The sequence below is a fragment of the Coregonus lavaretus genome, assembly GCF_964263955.1.
Source record: "Coregonus lavaretus genome assembly, chromosome: 28".
Classification (NCBI taxonomy): Eukaryota; Metazoa; Chordata; class Actinopteri; order Salmoniformes; family Salmonidae; genus Coregonus; species Coregonus lavaretus.
Window position 1 is genome coordinate 31,434,837 of NC_140015.1, and position 14,851 is coordinate 31,449,687.

At 43.2% G+C, this 14,851-nt stretch overlaps 1 protein-coding gene across 1 annotated transcript in view; it reads left to right on the plus strand.

Annotated features, from left to right (window-relative positions):
* The window catches only part of LOC311103433 (trinucleotide repeat-containing gene 6C protein-like), a 71,605-nt gene that overhangs the window by 18,010 nt on the left and 38,744 nt on the right, over nt 1–14,851 (plus strand). Inside the window, exon 4 of the mRNA XM_084144999.1 lies at nt 11,947–12,267. Coding sequence (XP_084001125.1) covers nt 11,947–12,267 — 321 coding nt within the window. The remainder of the gene's footprint in view (nt 1–11,946; nt 12,268–14,851) is intronic.

Genomic DNA, 14,851 nt, shown 5'->3' on the forward strand with positions numbered 1-14,851 from the left:
AAAAAGGCAGAAGGAAATTCTCCTGGCTTGTCACAATCATATTCCTCAGAATTCTAAGGAAATGACAAAAGTGAAAGAAAGGGTCTGAAGGAAAGAGACTGCAGGACCAAAGTACATGAAAGAAACAGAGAGAGTAGTGTGAGAGGGAGAACACACTAGTTTCCTGTCTGCTGGGTTGTTGGCAGCATATTGCAGCTGAGTTTTTCAGACAACTAACAAAAGAGCCTCACCAACCCCCTCTGTGGCATACACACCTACAGTTTACACATACAGTAAGCAGTGCGCATCTAGATCAACATAAAAATCACATGTGCGCACACACACGTACATACACGGCTCAGGCATACAGTACATTCATGCATATAAATAAGTTCCCTCTGCTTCACCGACCCCCACTGGGGCTTTGTATGTAACATAGGCACACGCACAAACACAGTTATAAACGCATCAATGCATAGGTCAACACACTTCTATGAATACATTAGTACAATCACATGTGCATATGTATAAAACAGGGGTATTCAACTCTTACCCTACGAGGTCCGGAGCCTGCTGGTTTTCTGTTCTACCTGATAATTAATTGCACACAACTGGTGTCCCAAACAATGAACAAATGCAGGGGAACTGGCTTTGAGGTCCAGAGATTAGTTTGAAGGGGTCTAGACTGTCACATAGAAAAGTTGACAAGTACACACAAACACACATGTCCTTATGTATGGTTTCCATCAGCCAGTCCCTAGTGTGAAAGCAGCACGTATTCCCATTGGTGATCGTCTCCTACCTCTCTACAGTGTCTTCCTGGCTGTGGCCTAGTTACAGCTCATCAGCCTCTCTCCATTCAGGCCTGTTCTGTTTCATAGCCATTTCTATCTGTCTCTATAGAGATAGAGAGGTATTCTACCACCTCTACCATCTAGTGTTACAACACAGCCATGCCTTAGTTTCTACCACCTCTACCATCTAGTGTTACAACACAGCCATGCCTTAGTTTCTACCACCTCTACCATCTAGTGTTACAACACAGCCATGCCTTAGTTTCTACCACCTCTACCATCTAGTGTTACAACACAGCCATGCCTTAGTTTCTACCACCTCTACCATCTAGTGTTACAACACAGCCATTCCTTAGTTTCTACCACCTCTACCATCTAGTGTTACAACACAGCCATGCCTTAGTTTCTACCACCTCTACCATCTAGTGTTACAACACAGCCATGCCTTAGTTTCTACCACCTCTACCATCTAGTGTTACAACACAGCCATGCCTTAGTTTCTACCACCTCTACCATCTAGTGTTACAACACAGCCATTCCTTAGTTTCTACCACCTCTACCATCTAGTGTTACAACACAGCCATGCCTTAGTTTCTACCACCTCTACCATCTAGTGTTACAACACAGCCATGCCTTAGTTCCTACCACCTCTACCATCTAGTGTTACAACACAGCCATTCCTTAGTTTCTACCACCTCTACCATCTAGTGTTACAACACAGCCATTCCTTAGTTTCTACCACCTCTACCATCTAGTGTTACAACACAGCCATGCCTTAGTTTCTACCACCTCTACCATCTAGTGTTACAACACAGCCATGCCTTAGTTCCTACCACCTCTACCATCTAGTGTTACAACACAACCATGGCTGAATATCTCCTCTCTGTGGCAGGTAGCATGCCCCCACCCCATCAGACTCCAGGCCCAGACCTCCCTGTCTACCCTACCATCACCCATGTGGAGGCATTTTCTCCCTGGCACTGCATGATGAGGGGATAGTGTAACATAGGGATACATACCCGGACCTTGAAGGATGAGAGGGAGGGATGGATGGATGGATGGATTAAGGAGGAGTAGGGGGAGGGGGGGGAGCATACACACACACAGCATATAAATTGCAGTGTAATCCGGAGGGAATTTATTTATTCCACACGCCGCAGCTGCCGTCGCTGTCATGTTGTCTCTTTAGCGGCTAAACGCTATGACAATAAATACAGTGGAGATAGATATTAGCCAATCACAGAACAGAGGGAAGGGAGGCATTCAGTTGTTTACGCTGTATTGTTTAGGAGTATGTTTGGGTTAGAGCTGATGTATGTGTTGTTGGGGTTGTATGTAGCAGAGGAGGCTGGTGGGAGGAACTACAGGAGGATGGGCTCATTGTAATGGGTGGAATGGAATAATGGAACGGTATCAAACATATGGAAACCACATTTGACTCATTCCATTTATTCCATTACAACCATTACAATGAGCCGTCCTCCTATAGCTCCTCCCACCAGCCTCCTCTGGTATGTAGCTGTATCAGATCAAAGTTTATTGGTCGCGTACACAGATTAGCAGGTGCAGCGAAATGCTTATGTTACTAGCTCCAACAGTGCAGTAGAATGGCTCGCAAATCACATATGTGATGTGAACTATACATATGACTGATATAGGACAGAGACTGCATGCTGTGTATGAGAGCTGTCATTGGGCATCACATAGTGATAGATGCCTGTTTATGTTAGTCTCTCTCTCTCTCACTCACACACACACACACACACACACACACACACACACACACACACACACACACACTCCGGGGTAGGGATTAATATTTTCCAGAAAATCTACCAAGTTTCAATACCGGGAATAATTAAGATTTATCCCGAGAGTCCTGGGAAATACTGCAAAAATCGGAAGTGCCCATTTTAAAGCATTTAAAACCAAGATATGGTCACTATGCCAGGGTTCTCCCCCAAAAAGAGGGGTGCTGTGCCACCTTGTCAGCTTGGCTGCGCCACTATGTAAAGATTTCAGAGCAAATTAAACAGATATTTATTAATGATAGAGTAACTAGCTTTGATCGCCAATGACATTGTTGTGAATTGCGAAACAGGCTGTTCATAAATTCAGAGCGTTATCATGTTTCTCAATTAATTGAGCGCATTTCAGCAGTAGGCTATCTCGACACAGAGCGCACCCGGAGTATAGCGTTGTCGATTCATACAAACTTAGTAACGGCAGTCAAACAAAAGTCAAATGACTAAAGTTGCTAAGCTTGCTAGATAACCTCCTTCAACGAATGACAGAATAACTCCTATATTTGGCAAAATCAAGGATTATACAGATAGCAGATCAGCTCACCAATAACAGGGAGATGAGTGGAAATAGTTTAAATATCAAGTGAACTTAATGGGGACCAACTCTGTTTAAAAAATATCTGTATCTACGTTTGTTGATTCTCTACCGACGCTCTCATATGGGCAGCAATTACGAGACAGCGCAAAGAAGCGGGGGAGATGTTCTAGCGGTATTTTGACATGCATAGGCGAGAGACATGATTTGATAATGCAACCTATGGATTACAAAATAAAGTTAGGAATTTTCAGTCAGGATTTTAGGTTTCAGTGGGATTGGGACTGGATAGGAAAATAGCCTAGGCTCTAGGACAGGATAATATATAATTTTCTCTCATGCCTCTGAATTGGTAACAGACTTCATTTCTGTGACAGAGATACCTATGTAGTGAATTGTGCATAGGCCTGTGAAATGTGTGACTGTCTGAAGAGTCGCAAAGAGGCACACGTTATTTTATAGGCTGAAGCCTACTGTAGAGATTTCCTTTAGGGTTTATTAAATGCATTCGGGCAGCGTGTGCAGACCCCCAGTGTCAATTATGTGTGTGCTTTGAATTCATGGCGACTTTGTGAAGTATTTTTTTGCTAATCTGCTGCTGCGCATATTGTGTATTTTGTGGAATTGCATTAGTGCGACATTGGGGGAAAATGTTGTAGGCTAATTTCCCGGGTTTTGTCATTTTATTCTTTCGGGAAATGTGAAGTGTTCCTGGGACAGTCCCGGGATCCCGGTTATCCATGTTAATTCCTGCTCCGGGGTTGTCCAAGCCAAAGCCAACACTTCCAGCAACCACTCCATAACCCACACTACCTTCAGGAAGACATTAATCTAAAACTGTGTACGTGTACGTTGAAGCGAGCAGGCTGGGTGTAAGGGTAGCCCTGGCTGCAGAGTGAGTTGTGGTGGGATGATGTATGGGGTGGACAGGCAGGGTTGAGTGGGCAGGTAAAATAGCAGGGGAGTGTAGGAAACTGGGCAGTCAGGCAGAGGAGTTGGGTTACTGGAATAGGGGACGCAGTGGGCCAGTTGGACCTCTCTCATTAGGTCAGTTTTATAACACTGACACGTTCACACACTCTCCTACGTGTGTGTGTGTGTGAGAGCGACTGAGTTCCACCTCTGAACAGGTCTCTCTCTCTCCCAGCCACCAGCTGCAGCTACTGTCCAGTCCATTCCACCAATGTTTTATGATGTGGAAATGGTGTGTGAAAGAAAAATCACCTGTCTTGCTAACCTGAACCTGCTCCAATCCCTGTGCCCTCATCCGGTCTGTCAGGCCTCCATGTTGGGTGCACACACACACACACACACACACACAACGCCTTAAAGCTGCAATATGTAACGTTTTGGGTGACCTGAACAAATTCACATAGAAATGTGTGTTATAGATCTGTCATTCTCATTGAAAGCAAGTCTAAGAGGCGATAGACCTGTTCTATGTGCACTATTTCTATGCTTCCCGTTCTTATGTTTAGTTTTTGCGTATTTTACTGTCGGTTTTGTACACCAGCTTCAAACAGCAGAAAAAAAATTATTTAGGGTTATGGAAAATTTATTTCACAGCGTTTGAAATGGTACAATGAGTCTCTACACTATACTTGCTTGTTTTGTCACAAACTGAAATTAGGCAAACTATTAGAATTTTAGCAACCAGGAAATGGTGGAGCGATATCTGCATAGTGCATTTTTAAAATGTTTTAAATTGTTGAATAAAAGTATATTTCAATTTCAATATACAGTAGTCAGAGCGAAGTGTTAAGCACAGTTGAGTTGTCCTGCCTTTTAGACCTCTATATGATTTATCAGGAGACCTGGGAGAGAGCTGTTCCTTGAAACTACAGCCCCATATTTAATCAGTGTTAATTAAGCCTGATCATCTCCACCTCCCCTCTGAGGCCCTCCGCTCAGTATGGCAGCTCAGCTCAACACGCTGAGGAGAGGAGGGGGAGACCGACAGGAACCCTTCAGAGACCCTAAGGGAGACACACACACTCCACACACAAACATGGACGGATACACGCGTGTAAATGCACACACGCTCTCCTTATGATTGTTACTTTAACTTCAGTCTCTCATCTGATCTTATTTTCAGATCAGTATCTATATACAGTATTCTTCCATGACAAACTTAACATTAAAGTGTTAAATTGTATTAATTCACTAGCTGATCTGGTTCTGATTAAGCCTGGTATCTATATGACTGAAGTTACCTGTAAGCAACGGATGTTTTTTTTGCCGACATTGACTGTCATTCATTGGTCTGCATTGTGAAGCTATGCAGTAATGTATTGAGCTGTATTGCACGCTGCCATCTTGGTAAGACCATGACATATCCCATCCTTTCTGAAGGCTGCATTCTATTTTTACATCCACACCATCCCTGAACCCTATATGCCACATTATTCAAGTCAACACTTGTAGTGACTTGCTTTCCAAGACCTGCCACTGCTGTGAAATGGGACTGAACACTTTCCCTCCTGAATACAGCCCATTATAACAGAGAAGACCTACTAATTAATCTCTCCCACCTACCCAGAGCTAAGACATGTATGTTTTCCCCCCAAACATTGGGCAATAGTAGCCTGTTTAGAGCAGTGTGACATGTTGTCGAGGCCTCTGGTATGAAAGCTCTCCATTCAGTTCCTCTCTCTGGACGATTTAAAGACTAAGCTATGGAAAAGCCTATAATTGTGTGTGTGTGTGTGTGCGTCTCGAGTGTGTTTGTGTTTGGCCATGTTTGATGAGTGTTTGGCCACTCCTGAGTGGCGCAGTGGTCTAAGGCACTGCATCGCAGTGCTAACTGTGCCACTAGAGATCCTGGTTCGAATCCAGGCTCTGTCGCAGCCGGCCGCGACCGGGAGACGCATGGGCGGCGCACAATTGGCCCAGCGTCGTCCAGGGTAGGGGAGGGAATGGCCGGCAGGGATGTAGCTCAGTTGATAGAGCATGGCGTTTGCAACGCCAGGGTTATGGGTTTGATTCCCACGGGGGGCCAGTATTTTTTGTTGGTGTAGCCAGCCTACTTTTCTCCAGTAAAATGCAAGATTAACTTCAATCAAAACATTAGGAGATGTAGCTGGCTACAGTCTTTCTATGATAAACATTAGAAATATGATGGCCATGCATTGTTTTTGCAAAAAATACCTTGCTTTTTCATTGTAAGCTCATTTACTTGTGTGTCTACTAGCCAACTAGCGTTACCTTCTGTCATCTGATGAAAATTAAGCTATTTTCTGCAGAATGTGTTGCACTAATGTATTTTCTGTAAAGGAAATCTATAGTTGCACCACCCTGATCGCTATTGAAGCAAAAAAAAACACTGACTTTCAAAATAAAATGCAATTGAAATGTTTTGAAAATGCAGATTTCTGAACTCTAACGCGACCTCTGGGGTGGGTGGGGGTGTGTGTGATCGTTTATTCCATCAGAAAATGAAGGGCTCTTTTAAAGTGTAAAATGGGATCCCATTCCCTTCCTCTGTGTGAGGCAGTAGGGGCCCAGGGCCATAGTTTCATGTGCATATTTGATGAACTGGGAATCCACACAGCGCTCTCCAGCTGAGGACTGTGTCTCTTACCAAACAGGCTCGTCACACAGCTTAGAACTGTGTAATCTCTATTTATTTTCTCTCTCCATCTCTTCTCCTTTTTTCCATCTCTTTCACTGTATTAATCTTTCAGATGAGCACATTGCCAGGTTTTTTCTCTCTCGCTTAACCACACCTCATGGACGCTGTCTGTGTTTATTTTGTTTGTCTGTTTGATCAAATCATATTTAGGGCTGAACGACATGCATCCCGTCTCGCTCATTCTGATATCCTATCCTCAGTGGCATAGCAGTAAGTAGTGTTGGGTTGGGTTGAGTAGTGTTAGGTTGAGTAGTGTTGAGGACTGCAGCGGTTTTGTTTGTCTGTTGTGTATGTTTAATCAAATCAATCACTGAGTGCTGAATGACTGCAGCTTGTCTCTCTCTTTCATGATATCTTCATGTCATCACAGTGGTGTAGCATTGAGCTGATCTGAACACAGCAACGTTCAGTCGGCAACAGTAAACAGAGGCCATTGCACAAATCCACCCTGATTAACACCAGATTATTCTCCTCTCAACCCTGGGAATCAAATGACATCTCTCCATCACCCTTAAGCCAGTGTTTCATCACACACACACATCATGCAAACTCTGTTTATTTGATGCAGCAATCACCGGTGTTAAAATAAACCCAATGAAAGGGGGGGGGGGGGGGGGGGGGGGGGTGGATCAGGGATAATTGGCATTCTTTGTATTTGTGTGTGTAAAGGGGGGGGTGGGGTTAGAGAGGAAGAATAGTGCTCTAATTGTAAGTGGATTAGAGGGAGAGCTGAATTCAGCCAGTGAGACTCCGTGACTATAGCACGTACAGTGGAGAGAGAGAGACTCGGGGAGTGGGACTATGTGACACACACTATTATCTGCAGTGTTGTGATTGGTGTAGCCAGAGAACAGACCGCTAGCCCCGCCTCTCCCCTCCCTCCATCCGTCCCCAGTGCTTCCAGAAGCCTCTACGTCAGAGAGACGGCCATCACTCTAATACTGTTGTTCTATTTAAAGGCGGGACGTAGAATACTCCCAGTTTTAACAGGAAAATCCCCTCTGTGAATCAGCAGCAGCGAGAATTAGCCAGAGTAATTTATATGGCTTCCATCTGCTTGGCCTAATGTAGCCACCATGGCTAGGAACAATGAGGAATGGATGAATGAGGAGAGATGGATGGAGGGAGAGGTACAGAGAGAGAAATCCGATGCTAGGCGCGCTCGAGCTTTCCTGCCTGGTTCCTGTGCTGCAGGCAGGCTGAGGTTGAGGTAGTGCTGGAGCAGGGGGGCTGGCGGCAACAGCTGTAGCCCACAATGACACTCTGCTGCTGGGGCAGAGGGAGCAAAACAGATCTTCTGATGGAGAACCGGGGGGAATATGTGTGTGCAATGCATGTCTCTCTCTCTTGCGCGCTCTCTGTGACTGCTTGTGTATGCGGACGTTACTGTTGTGTATTCTGTTTCCCCTTCTGTTGACAAGGCTCTGTCTGATCTTCAGTCTGCCTTCATTGATTTACTGTAAACCTGTATTGACCTCAAACTAGTGTTGAATGCGGGTAAAACTAATATATATGTTTTCTAGGGCACAAAATAATGACTAATGTTTTTAAGCATCTGTACCTTAGATGGTGCCCACATTGATCGTGTCCCTGTAGATGACAAGATGTCTTGAAAAAAAAAACCCACTGAGTTAACTAAGAAGTTGAGAATAAAAATGAAATGAGGTCTAATAGTAGAAAGCAGATCATTCTAGAATACGGCGATACACTGAAGCCATTAGATGCGCACTACGCATTATCACAGCGCACTACGCTTTATTACAGGCGACAGGTTCCGTACACATCACGAGTCGCGAGCACTAGTGTGGTCACGGGGGAATTGCAGTGGGGTCACCCAAAACATTACATTTTGGGGAGGAACAACAAATTAAGAGTGGAGATTATTGTATGGGACAAATATACAAAGGATGCAAATTTCGGTAAATGTTGCTGCCGACTAACTAACCCTCATTAACCGGTCAACAAACGATTACATTTTTTCCAAACCGTAAAATGACATGACCAACAGAAAATACTATCAGAGATCTGTATATAATGATGAGATGCTTATGTTTACGCCCTAACAATGGGAGTCGTCCCATGGCGGGAAGGCAGGCGACAAGCTTAGGCCCAAAATAAGCCCATAGCCCACATTGGACTTATTTTGGACAGATTTTAGTGAGAGTGAAACCTCTCGCTTTGCCTCTTCCTCTCTAATACTATGCATGCATACAAGGACTGGACATTTTTCATTAAGAGCTTAATGGAAACATGCAACAATAGCAAGCCTATCGTCTTACAGTCAAAAGACTATAGCCTATTATTGAACATGCAACTCATGTAATGAAGCAGCTAATAAAACGTCATTTTCAAACATTTGCCAAAATGCAATTCGCAGAAAAAACTATTCTAAACAGCGCACCTAATGCGAGCAGTTCCATATGTGACAGAGATGAAAATCTCTGTTAGAAACTTAAAGGTGGAATCTAATAGCAACTGCTATGATGGGTTGCTAATGTGACTAGGATTGTGCCTTTGGCTTCTGGACAATGAATGAAAGTTCATATGAAAACCAATAAAAAGGAGATGAATGCTGGTTAATGGCATGAGGAAGTCTTTATAAAATAATTGCCTCTACGTTTCTATGGATGGATTTTTGCAAGGCTACTTTGAAGCAAGGTAAGACATGCCTGATTATTTGAAGTAAAGTGAAACGTTCAGGTGGTGGGTGACGTGCTGATAGTCAACGGTAGGCAGGCTATAGCCTAGGCATTCGATTTCACTCCAGTAGCCTACACCGGCTTTTTGAGGAGCTACTATTGCGCTGTCTGACAGGTGGTAGGCTGTTCCGCTCCTTAAACTAGGCTCTGTATGCTGTGCGCGTGTGTTAAATAAAATGCATGACGACCAACGAAAATACACATGAGCCAATTTAATTCTACAAGATTATGCAAATTAATCTATAGACTGATAAGCAAGACCGGTCAAATGTATTTTCGTCGGCTAACCGATTAACCACTAACATCCCTAATACAAACATATTTGAGAAAGATTATTTGAAAAATACAATATCATTGAGTAAATGTATTTATTGGTTCTTTGATAAGAGATGAACATTTGATGAATTGAAGGTTGTTTGTGGATGTGAATATAAAAAAATAAAATAAAAATGTTTTGTCATTTGATTTGGGGTGGGGTGGGGTCGCCAGAATCTTTGCCAAAAAAAATGGGGTCTCAGGGATGGAGAACTCTGGAAATTCCTTAGTCTCTACAGAGTTAGGTACATCTGGTTTTAGTTTTTTTGCATTTTGTGCAATAATCTCTCAAATTGGATGAATTGGTGCCTCTATGGCATTTCAGATGGCTTATTGAGGACCTTTTTAATGTAGAATGTGTTTGTTTTCTATGACTGTTTTGTATCTCTGCTTTGCTTTTCATATTGTATTAATGTGTATATTTTTGTAATTACAGGGCTTTTCTTTATAAGAGACCTTGGTCTCAGCATGACTCCCTGTTAAAATAAAGGTTAAATAAATGTTTTTGGATGACACCATTCTGTCCTCTTCCCCATTACTGTGGGCCTCCCGGTTACGTAACTGTGTGTGTGTGTGTGTGTGTGAGCTGTTAACCGTTTACTGCACAAACATTGGACCGCGGTGCCTTATTGCTATTATAAACTGGTTACCAACGTAATTAGAGCAGAACCACCCAGTTTGTAATGAGCTATTTACTATGTGAAAATATTTTGTAACAGGATTGTTGCCGGTCTCTCACTTTGATTCTCTCGTACTGTAAAACACAGCACAATCTCACGCTGGTTTGTTTGGCTTCCGGTCTGTGTGGCTAGAGCCAGCTGTTTTTACTAGTGTTGCCATGCCTGGTCTTTCTCTCTTGCTCCCTCTGGCTGTGTGATTTAGCTGGCATATCTTTGTTTAGGCTACATCCCACTGCTGTCAATGTGTGTATGTGAGCATTCCTCTTTTCCCAAGTTAAGACATGTATTTTTTTATTTAAATCACAATTTTGTTGATATTTTTTTCGGGGGGCAGAATAACAATAAAACAGTGGAACAAAAAAACTATCATAAACAATGAATCAATAAGCTGTTTCTAAGGAATTTGTCAGAGTGGTGTAGTCAGCTTGTTTTTTAGTAGGTCAATGTTTTTTAACCCTCACCATGTTTTCTACTCAATACACTTACACATACATTTACATATTGGTAATTGAGCAGATGCTCTTATCCAGAGTGACTTACAGCCTCTCTTTTACTTGGTATAATAGGTTAGCGCTCTGGTCCATACGTGTGTCCATTTCAGGTGGACCTTTTGTAGTGCCAGAAAATAAAATCATCATTTACTAGCATGGTAAAAATGATGATGCATTTCAATGGCAGAGCAGCAGTAGGCTCTTTGCTGTCTATCACAGGTATTATGTAAGCACCAGTACAGAGATTATGACCAGAATACATATCTTTCCCATAATGCACCTGGTGTGTTGCCTGTCGTTCCAAAGCGTATCCTCTTGCTACTTGGCCTCTCCTCTTTACGGATTGAGCCCTGACCTTTTGAGCACTTCCCCTCTGTTGCTAATACTTAAGATGCTAGCCTCCAAAACTGCTAATATTGAGCCTGGAAATTAATGACTACAGTATTTAGCATGCTAGGCTGCTAAACAGCTAATACAGTTGAGGCAATAAATGAATATAGTACTTAGCTAGCATGCTTAATGGTGCTTGCTAGCTATTACTGAGCTGAGGAAATTAATGAGTTGAGTACTTAGCTAGTATATCATGCTAAACAGTGCTAGCTAGTTTATGCTAATGCTAGACTGAGGAAGTGGGTGAGTGGAGTTTGTCATAGGGGCTGGAAGCGTAGACATAGATGGTCAGGGTGGAATGTAAATGGGAGAAAGGACAAGTCACGGCTAGGTCAGGAAGATGGATGGGGGGGTTACAGAGGGAAGAGTAGCTCTAAAACTGGCCTCTTTTTCCAGGGTTAGGATGAGGTTGCCCTTATAAACACTGATCTAAGATCAGTTGGTGGGCTTTCCCTTAAGCTTACTAATGGCTATGGTTAAGCTAGAGGGATGGGGAGCTGATGATGGCTCAGTATCATCAATAGACTGCTAAGCATATGGATGTGTTAATGTGTGTGTCGAATAACTCAAAACATCTGCTTCTGCCTGGTGCCCTAACCTCCTGCCTACTCTCTCTCCCCTCCACAGTGACAGACTCAGCCAAGCTCGGCCCCACCCCTCCTCCTCCCCCCGCCAACCCCAGTGTCACCCCGTCTGTGCCCCCCCTCACCACCACCAGCAGCAGTGGCAGTAATGGCAAGCGCACCCCCTCCAGTGCCCAGCAGCAGTCCCAGCCCTCGCCCGCCCAACAGCGTTACCCGCCAAGAGAGATCCCTCCGCGCTTCCGCCAGCAAGAGCACAAGCAGCTGCTGAAGAGGGGTCAGCCGCTGCCCCCCGGGACCCTTGCAACTGTACCAGGACGCCCCGAACCTGACTCGAGTCAGATATTCTCTGGTGCATCGCACACAGGTTAGCATTTACTTTGAGCTTTTTCCTTTGTGACCTTTTGACCTCTGGGAATGGTCCACAACCCTTGTGCCCTGAGGCTAGACCTTGAACTCTGAACTTGACCACAGTCAACAGTCCAACTTGCTTTCTCTATGATTATGTATTGTATTTAGTGGAGCTTTTTTTGGATTCCGATCTTATATTGATGATAGTTCAAGTGTTTTCTCCGTATTTTGATTAGTCTGCCACTTCGCATTCTCCTTTAGTGTGTTCCATTGTTGTGTGTTTCATTGTTGTTGTTACCTCTGCCTGTTCCCTTGGGTTTGCTGTGTACCGCGCCGTGCTTCAGACTGCAGTCTAGTTCACCTGCAGGGCTGTGTGCACCGCTGCTGTGGGAGGATCTGTTGTTTTGTTCATTGTTTGTTTTGAATGTGCTCTACCTGGCCTGGGATTCTAAATAGAGAGAGTAAATTACAGCAGGCAGCCACTGTGGAGGGGCGGAGAGGAAACACAGCTGGCGTGTGTGTGTGTGTGTGTGTGTGTGTGTGAGAGAGATTTGATCTGATTTAAACACCCTGAAGACAACTCTAAAGATTTCAACTCAGTCATTCTTAGTTTCTGTCAGTAAAGTTTGTCTGCAGGGTTTTTTCTGCATAGAAAAGTATTGGGCGGGCCGCCTAATAGTGTTGCATGGTATACCGACTCTTCTGTGCTCTTTTAATACTACAACATGAAAAACGGTTCGGTACTAGAATTTATTTTTACTTCTGTCAAATGTGTCTCATGGATCAAGTCTGTCTATCAGCGCAGCCGATGTCCACCTTATAGCGCGAGCGCACCGTGCCTGCTCCACTTGCAGTGGGAGTCTGGGCTGCATCTTGTTAGCTCCCCACTCATGCTGCACAGAAGTTAACACACTTGAATGATGCAACACGGCATGTAGAAATGTTGAAACTGTTAATTACTGTTTGCAAAACAATGTCCATACGCTCTAGAACACTTTTATAATGCAAGAAGATACAGGTAGCTTCCAGATTTGCAAGCTAACTATCCTTACAGCTGAAGCCAACAACTATTCACTTCTCTAGTACTTTGTTTGTAATAATATACAAACCATAATGCAAAATATACTGATTGCAAAGATGATTGTCAACAAAACTTTATTCATTCACTTAATCGGTCTCTCCAAAAGATGATCTGTTGCCTCAGCGAACTGACTGTGTGTATGTGGTCCTCTGTAGCTCAACTGGTAGAGCACGGCGCTTGTAACGCCAAGGTAGTGGGTTCGATCCCCGGGACCACCCATACACAAAAATGTATGCACGCATGACTGTAAGTCGCTTTGGATAAAAGCGTCTGCTAAATGGCATATTATTATTATTATTATTATTATTATTATTATTATTATTATTATTATTATGTGAATATGACTCCGACGGGCCGCCCCCCTTTTGCCGCGTGAATGACAACATTACTGGTTAAAGAGACAGCACTCACTTTTATAAATAACCTACTTCTATGCAAATGTGGTTGATCAGTACAAGAAAATAAGGCCCAAATGGAAGGGAAACCGATCATTTGTCGTCTGTTGCCCCATGAAATCAGACTAAACAAGCTCAATAATGCATGCAAACACTCCTATTGAATATACATTCACCTGTATTGTGAATAGGCCTACCCAGTTTATCAATAGAGATAAAAATAAATAAAACGTGCACCCCTTGGGGTACCGAGGACCGAGTTTGGGAAACGCTGGATTATGCGTACATGACTGTCTCTGAAAATGTTTGACTTAAACATTTCAAATGTAACAATATTGAACTCAAAAGATGCCCAACGATTGAACAGTTTATCTGTCTGGATCAAGTGCCATTCTGTGACTTTGGCTAACATGCCTTCTTTTTTTGCTGTGGTATCATTTTGGTATTGTGATGGAATCGAGTATTGTGATATTAAACCTGGAATCAAAGTCAGAATTCTAGTATTGTGACAACACTACTGCCTACATGTTTTTTTTCGGGTCGCCTACAGTGCCATGCAAAAGTATTCATCCCCCTTGGCGTTTTTTTCCTATTTTGTTGCATTACAACCTGTAATTTAAATGTATTTTTTTTTGCATTTCATGTAATGGACATACACAAAATAGTCCAAATTGGTGAAGTGAAATGAAAAAAATAAGTTTACAAAAATTCTAAAAAATAAATAACGGAAAGGTGGTGCGTGCATATCTATTCACCCCCTTTGCTATGAAGCCCCTAAATAAGATCTGGTGCAACCAATTACTTCAGAAGTCACATAATTAGTTAAATAAAGTCCACCTGTGTGCAATCTAAATGTCACATGATCTCAGTGTATATATATATATACCTGTTCTGAAAGGCCCCAGAGTCTGCAACACCACTCACTAAGCAAGGGGCACCACTAAGTAAGCGGCACCATGAAGACCAAGGAGCTCTCCAAACAGGTCAGGGACAAAGTTGTGGAGAAGTACAGATCAGGGTTGGGTTATAAAAAAATATCAGAAACTTTGAACATCTCACAGAGCACCATTTAAATCCATTATTAAAAAATGGAAATAATATGGCACCACAACAAACCTGCCAAG